The sequence below is a fragment of the Branchiostoma floridae genome, chromosome 12 (assembly GCF_000003815.2).
Source record: "Branchiostoma floridae strain S238N-H82 chromosome 12, Bfl_VNyyK, whole genome shotgun sequence".
Taxonomy (NCBI): Eukaryota; Metazoa; Chordata; class Leptocardii; order Amphioxiformes; family Branchiostomatidae; genus Branchiostoma; species Branchiostoma floridae.
This window is the reverse complement of record NC_049990.1, coordinates 2,959,509-2,967,782: the sequence shown is the minus strand read 5'-3', so window position 1 is coordinate 2,967,782 and position 8,274 is coordinate 2,959,509. Positions and strand designations below refer to the sequence as shown.

Sequence of the window (8,274 nt, the reverse complement as noted above, 5' to 3'; positions counted from 1 at the left end):
CACTATTCAGTAAGTACTGTTAATTCATTTATTCCTGTCAATAGTGCAAGAAACAATATTGACAGGAACATCCTGTTAATAGCCTCGGTCTTCTTAGATTGTATCATCGCATCTTCATCCTTATTATTCAAAGCAAAAAAAAATTAAGGTCTCATTCATGTATCACTCCGAGTGCCCACTCTAAAAGCGTAACGTTACCGAAACAAATAAGTTCCCATATGTTAGAAAGTAATGACCGTAAAAGCAACGAACGTGTGAGAAATTTCTTTTTAGCCAGCCCAAATGATTTCACACCTCAAAGTGGTTTGTAACTGAAGAAATAAGCAGGTAATGTTCGGCAGCCGCGCGGTACGACGGAGGTCACAGACCCGGGTTTTGACTGGTGCGGTCGTTCGCTAAAAAAATCGCTCCTAGCAAAGAATGTACTAATAGCAGTTTGCATTTGCTATACAAGGACTGTGTGCTATTTGGTCGTTCGAATTTTTCTGATAGTCATACTGCGAGGATTAATATGCTTAATACAGAACGACTGTAATGTTTTCACATTTCAGATTCGCATTGTGTCACATAGTATCATCTTATCAGGACTTTTAAGGACGTAACAATACCTTTTGTTGTGTTTTCCTCAGTGATACCCTGATTGTGGCCCTGACGAACTGCGCGACGAGCGTGTTCGCCGGTTTCGTCATCTTTTCCATTCTCGGTCACATGGCCTTGAAGCTGGGCGTCACGGTACCTGAAGTCGCGAAATCAGGTGAGAAGTAGTTTATTCTTTTACCATTAGGCCATGTTGATGTCATCCATATAAACCAATCATTATGACCTTAGTAAAGCTTTAGATTCTTTCAACGCCTTTCAAAGTATGGGAGCAGTGCCCATCTACGTTTATATATAACCCTTCAGCCACACAGGGCATTACAGCAGGGGGCTAGTACACTGATATTCTGGTGCATTCAACTTCTACACTCTTTCTTATAATAGCGGAGATGCTTAAAGAATTTGTATCATTTTATTGTAAGGATAGCCAATACTTCATTTGTTCTCAAATGAACACTATATAATGTAGACCTGGAAGCTATTACGGGAAACATAATTTGAGGTGAAAGCTTGTAACATCCATTGGCATAATACCGGTCGGTTTACTGCAATTTCTCAAGCAATGCTAATTTGGCAAATGATCAACGCATCATTTTCTCCAGTTACATGTTGCTGTTACAGCTTACCTTTGCCACTTCTTCTGTGTAAATTATTTTTTCTCTCTGGTCCTGCTAAAAACATAATATCGTAATTGGAACACACCGCGGAATTGCACGGAGAACGGGCGCGTGGTTGGAAGGGGGTGCACTATACCGGTCGAACGAAACACGGCACAATTAACTGCCGCTATGTACCTTTATTCATCCTCTGTTGTTCCTTTCTTTCCTGTTAGTAGTTGCACAAAACAAAAATCTGCATGAGCATACAAAAAGTCATGAGGAAATGGGCGTATACTGACAAGAATTTTCATTTAATTTTGGTCCGTCACAACCGCTATGACGTAAAACGTTACTGCTGGCCGTAGCATTAAAAATGGCGGGAAAATGGCGGCGTACGTTCTTGGTTTGACCCATTCAGCCGTAGATCCGGGCGATAATGCAACGGTTCCTCACACTTTTACACGAGTTGTAGGTCACCAACAGGAATTCAAGATTGCTGTTGAATCATGCTCGTCTTGTGCCGTGAGCACATGTGATTATTATCTACAAATCTTGCGTTGATAGTGACAGTGTGTTTGTCCCACGACGAGCTCGCCTGCCCCGAAAATGACCTGAAAACTTTTGGCCTTGTTGTCTTCGAATGCATTGTTATCGATGCTTTGCAAATTATGTATTGGACACCTAGATGTCTGAAGTGTGCATACCTCAGAAATAACTATTGTTGCATGTGTAGATCTCTTTAAGTTCCACTATTTTTAATCGACCGGTATAAGGCTTATGACCGGTATTATGCCAATGCATGTTAACGTTACATTGGTACCACACAATGTCAGGGAGTGAATCAGAACGAAAGTCAAGTTTTAGAACAAGTTTTCCTCCGAACGCTCTATGCTATGTTGCCAAATCTTAACATTGCAATCTCGTAGACTCTGGAAAAAGAATTGATGTGATATGAGATTACAGGCTCTTTTCACAATTTACTAAGCAATAATGATTTTTTGCAGGTTTTGGCCTGGCCTTTGTCGCGTATCCCGAAGCCCTGACCTTGCTGCCAGTCTCACCGCTATGGGCCATTATCTTCTTCCTCATGCTCTTCACCCTCGGATTGGACAGTCAGGTAAGGACTCTTTCAAATTGACCAATCGCAGTGTAGTGCACTGATTTCTACCCCTCGGATTGGACAGCCAAGTAAGGACGCATTCAAATCGGCCAATCGAGAATTGTATTTTCTTAATCAGCCGATTACAAAGCAGTTTTAGTGTATTGTTTTTTAACCCTTTGATTGGACAACCAGATGAGGAAACTTTTAAATCGGCCAATCGTAGAGCATTTAGTCTTGTTTATTGTTTTTTTTCAGATGACATTGAATTATGAGGTTATCAGGACTTGAATTATAAAATTACAAAAGCAATGTATGGATTTGCACTCCTTTGGATCAGATACCACCCCAGGTGACGACATAAAGATGGGATTGTATTACATTCTCTCTCATTCGTCCTCTCTAAATTTCCTCCCCCCCCCCCCCCCCCTCTCCCTGCAGTTCACGATCGTGGAGACGGTTGCCACGGCGATCTGTGATGGCTGGCCGAAGCTTCTGTGGAAGAAGAAATGGCTGGTGATGCTGGGCATCTCCGTGCTGTGCTACTTGCTGGCCATGCCCTGTCTCACACATGTACGTAGCCATGCCCTGCCTCACACATGTACGTATGCTACCTGCTGGCCATGCCCTGCCTCACACATGTACGTATGCTAACTGCTGGCCATGCCCTGCCTCACACATGTACGTATGCTACCTGCTGGCCATGCCCTGCCTCACGCATGTACGTATGCTACCTGCTGGCCATGCCCTGCCTCACACATGTACGTATGCTACCTGCTGGCCATGCCCTGCCTCACACATGTACGTCATGGCATACAGTATGCATTAAAAGCCCCTTTTACACAGCTCAGACCTTCCCCAGACCATGGTTGGGAGTATCGCACCCGTAAAAAATAGGAGCCAACGTGTCCCCTAGGCCTTCTCCAGACCATGGTTGCGAGTTAAACCCCTGTCATTCATAGCTCATACCATGATATCCAAACCTTCTCCAGACCATGGTTTCGAGTTTGTTGGTAATATTGCCTAGTACTAGTCTTTCAATGTCGTCCGTGCCAACCGACTATATATAGAGTGTTATATGGAGCTAGAACAGGATGGATTCTCTCAACCCAGCACAGACCTTGGTTGGGGAGTAGATTCTAGATTAATGCTGAATATGTAACGGTTCTACAGAGGTGAATGGCACAGGGTCCTGTCGAGGGATACATGCACTCAAAATATTTCTGATCATACCTTTTTGCTAGCATAAACATGTTTCTGTATTTATAGGCTGGTATCTACCACGTTAACCTGATTGACTCCTACGCGGGTGTCTACCCTCTCATCATCGTGGCCATCATGGAATGTATCGGCATCTCTTACCTCTACGGTAGGCTCAACCTGTTTTTTTTTGTCCTTGAGTAACATGTGTGATAATGTTATAATTGTAGGAGATAAGAAAACAAATATGTTGTCACTATAGCGTCTTCTTAATGGGAAGATGGAGAGAGAAAAATGCCACAAATGACATTACAAGGAAGTGTTAAAGACTCCAAACGGAGCGTAAAACTCGGAGCCAGACCATACATGTGGCTTAAGATTACTTAGTACATGCAACAGCCTCTGACACCCTTGTCTGTGGACCAGACCTATTGATAACAGTGAGAATGATGGTTAACAGATACACACAGGTTTGTACACAACCAGTGTTTTCATCTGCCAACATTTTGGTGGACTGTCCCTTTCCCTGAGAAAAAGTGCCTTTTGTAACGTTTACAAAGACTCAGTTTCTTATCAATGACTGATGAAACTAACAGAAAATTGAAGAATGTCGTTCCGGATCCGCTCCAGGTTTGAAACGATTCTGCAAGGACATCGCCATGATGGCTGGTTCCGAGCCCAACTACTACTGGCAGGCAAACTGGGCTTTCATCACACCGGCCCTGCTCACCGTGAGTTCAACTGTTCTCTCTTTTCCCTTGTATTTCTTTTAGTTATGGGGTGCATAGCAACTTCTGGTTTATGAACAATCATGTTTTGAATTGTCGTTAGGTCTTTGAGTTTAAGACACGTAAAGGTGATCATCTGAGTGTCAAGAGATCCGTTTTTAATAGTAAGAATAACAAAAATTTCCGCTGATTACATTGATATTGGGTGATGTGAATCGAACTTGAAGAGCTCTGTTTTCAAGTGACTCTTCGAGATTCTAACCTCTACCCTGGCACCCTGTGCTGGATCAAACTCATGTGGAATTCATTTTCTCCTCTGCCCCAGTTCGTGCTGATCTTCAGTTTCGTGTTCCACGAAGACGTGTCGTACGGACCCATCCAGTACCCGGGCTGGGCCCTCGCGCTGGGCTACCTCATCCTGGTCTTCTGCGCCATCTGGATACCCGGTGTGGCCGTCTACTGGCTCGTCGTCACTCCCGGTACCTTCATGGAGGTGAGGCATCGGGTTTCAGGGGTAGTATGTAAGGCTCGGGTTTCAGGGGTAGTATGTAAGGCTCGGGTTTCAGGGGTAGTATGTAAGGCTCGGGTTTCAGGGGTAGTATGTAAGGCTCGGGTTTCAGGGGTAGTATGTAAGGCTCGGGTTTCAGGGGTAGTATGTAAGGCTCGGGTTTCAGGGGTAGTATGTAAGGCTCGGGTTTCAGGGGTAGTATGTAAGGCTCGGGTTTCAGGGGTAGTATGTAAGGCTCGGGTTTCAGGGGTAGTATGTAAGGCTCGGGTTTCCAAGTACTGTAGAAGTTAGAACCTGATTCTGGTCTTCTGCGCCATCTGGATCCCCGGGGTCGCCGTCTACTGGCTCATCGTTACTGCTGGCTCTTTCATGGAGGTAAGGCTCAGTTATAAAGTCTTGGGGAGTTCTAAAACTTTCTTCAAAGAAGGTCATTTGTTAGTACTATAGCATTGATGTAGAAAAATTGCATCCAGGAAAGTTGTCCGTGTGTGCAGTTTTTGCCAGTTTAACCTTCCTGAGCTTCATTGGATCAGTAAAACCTGATCACTTTTGTTTTGCTGCTGCAGATTACTTCCCAGGTTGGTGCGCTTTGTTGTGGTAGGCCAAAGTGAGAAATACAGCAGAGATTGAACACACATACAGGAATCATGTCTGTGCAACCTACATATATACGGGCTGAACAGGGCATAGCCTTATTAAGGGAGCTGCGGAAGTATGTTGAGAACCAGCTGGAGAGTATTGCAAGATCAGTGCAGCTACATGATGTAGAACACAGTAGACTACTACTACTACAGCTCTGTTGTTTTATCAACCTCTCATGGGCCCTTTTTTCAATATAAAACCTTTAGATAAAATGTTCAAAACATTTTGGGAAAGACAGTATGTATTGTAATGTGTTCCTCGTGTTTACCTACAATTTTCTTTTCAACAGTTGTACCCTTGTTGTTTCATATGTCAAATATTAACACAGAAACGTATAGCTAAAGTTTCCTTCACTTGCAGCGTCTCCGTAAGGTGACCACTCCGACAGACACCTGGGGCCCGCACCTGCCCAAACACCGCGACGAGCGATACGCCAACATGGCCGACCCTTCTGCCGGGATTGGTGACAAGTACACGGCCAGCGACGGCACCAAATGTTAGACGTACTTGACGTTGCGAATTGATGCATCTCATTGTGGTAGAATTTTGTTTCGGCCAGTGTTCTTGGTTGCTACAGAGTCTCTTTGGTCATATAATTTCAACTAGAAACAACTGTCTTCTCCAAATAATTTCATCATGATCGGGTAGGTAGAACATAGGATATTGGTGTTTTCTTTTGCACAACCAGTGATGAATCTCACTTACGCTTTAGAGAATTTTTACGATAATCGGAATTGGCGAGGCAGGGTAAAGATAAGATTGTTCAGTTTTTTAAGTTTTTTAAAAATGATTTCGTGAGAATATATTAATTCAAAATTTGTCTGTCTTTCAGTAATACTTTAACATATCAAGTATGAACTTCTTGAGAATCACTAGTAAGTTTACAGATTAGAATCATAGCGGTGTATTAATCATAAACTCATGAGGTCAAAATATGGGTTTTGGCAGAACATATTATCTATATGTTCTGCAAGCTTATTTGATCTTATTATCTAGTTATCAAGTTTACTGTATTGACCGTGATGTAACTCACACCGCGAATGCCGCAAGCATGTATATATATCTGCTGAATTCAATATTATTCATTTTACTCTTGTGAAGTTGGCAAGATATTTTTGGGTGCGTTTTAGCTAAAATAAATGAAAAGAAAATCAATTGCTTTTGTGAACGTATTGAGTGACTGAGTCATTTTGCATTTTTAAAAGTCGTAGTCTCATAGACTGACGGACGGTGTAGTGCATTACTGAAAGAATTTTATGCTGTAAAATACAGCAGACTTAGGTAGAACTTATCTCTACATGACAGGTGTGTTTGTGGCGCTGAATTTGTGTGTGTGTATTTGTGGTGCTGTGTGTGTGTGTCTGTGTGTGTGTTTAGGCATGTATGTGTCTGTGTGTGTGTGTGTGTGTCTGTGTGTGTGTTTGTATTTGTGTATGTGCGTGTCTGTGTGTCTCTCTGCGTGTGTGTGTGCTTGTATTTGTGTCTGTGTGCCTGTGTGTGTGTGTGTCTGTGTGTGTGTGTATTTGTAGTGCTGAGTGTGTGTGTGTTAGTGTGTGTGTGTGTTTATGCATGTATGTGTGTGTGTCTGTGTGTCTGTGTGTGTATGTTTATGCATGTGTGTGTGTTTATGCATATGTGTGTGTGTGTGCATGTGTGTATGCGCGCGCGCGTTTGTGTGTGTTGTGTTGACTGTGCAGTGTACATGGTATTGTATGTTTTTACATTCTGTATCTGTACAAGTGCACCAATTCCCCACCAGGCCTGCACCGTCATATAACAATAATCTTGTGATCTTGTGATATGCACTTTCAGTAACAGTTGCTAGGGGAGCGCCACATCTTCTAATGGTTGCATGTCAAAAATATGGATCCTCAATCTCCAATTCTTATTGCATTAATGACCTCTTCATTGAACGGTGGTGAATAATTCTCCATTTCCCCATTTTTCACAGCCAACCAAACAACCAAGTAACTGGTGTTGCTGAAACATAATCTCCCTGCACGAATGATGGTAATTACGAAGTCACAAAATGTAGACATTGATTCCAGGCTAGTCTCGTCACAATCTTACAATATCCAAAGAGTCAATAGTTATTCTACGAAGTAGCCGTTTTTCTAAAGACTGATGTACTTGAGCAAGTTCAAGGTACTTTGCAAATTGGTATTTTGGGTTCTCTGCAATGATTGAGAACGGTGTGGATGTATCATGTCGAACCCCAAACTCTGTTCTCTGTGCATAACAGTCCATCCTCTGCGACTACCGTTGGTGGTTGGGCATCACAGTCCTGTTGCTTTGCATTTGTTAATGGGCTGCCAGCAGTCAACACAGCTGATTCAACAAGTGCATCCTGACAAACCTACTCATTCATCATTCGCCATTATAAAACAAAAGTGTCCGTACTGTCTCCAATTGTGATGTCCACTGTTGCCCCTTGACTTCTACTGACTTGCTGCTCCAAAAGCAGAAATAAGCCTCATCTTAAAAAGATAAAACAGTTCAACGCATTCCAAAATCATCCATCAATATTTTGAATCGGATAGAAACTGAAATGCTCTCCTGAACTTGACTGTAGTATCTTCACAACTCTTTGCAGTCGATACGGACGTTGCACACGCAGTTGCTTGACGTTGCACAGCTGGTGATACAGTGAGTCAGAAGTTATCAGTAAATCTTTATGATTTTGATGTGCTGAGGACGAAATAATACTACTGGTCGTTCGAAGATTCCGATGAGTCTGACAAATCTGAAACGACAAAGAAACTGGTGACAATGATTGTAGACAAACATTTTTACAGAACTCTCCCTATCTTAATGAATGTGCTTAATGTAGGAGAAAAGCTGTCAAAAGTTACCTACCGATGACTTTTAGTGAAAAATTGCATGGACATGGTATTGGCAATG

At 42.7% G+C, this 8,274-nt stretch overlaps 1 protein-coding gene across 1 annotated transcript in view; it reads left to right on the top strand.

The window, feature by feature from the left end:
• Window positions 1-5,022, top strand: part of LOC118427995 (sodium- and chloride-dependent glycine transporter 2-like) — an 8,554-nt gene extending 3,532 nt beyond the window's left edge. Inside the window, exons 6-12 of the mRNA XM_035837959.1 lie at window positions 630-754; window positions 2,201-2,313; window positions 2,737-2,946; window positions 3,043-3,096; window positions 3,565-3,664; window positions 4,126-4,226; window positions 4,549-5,022. Coding sequence (XP_035693852.1) covers window positions 630-754; window positions 2,201-2,313; window positions 2,737-2,946; window positions 3,043-3,096; window positions 3,565-3,664; window positions 4,126-4,226; window positions 4,549-5,022 — 1,177 coding nt within the window. The remainder of the gene's footprint in view (window positions 1-629; window positions 755-2,200; window positions 2,314-2,736; window positions 2,947-3,042; window positions 3,097-3,564; window positions 3,665-4,125; window positions 4,227-4,548) is intronic.
• Window positions 5,023-8,274: the final 3,252 nt, after the last annotated feature.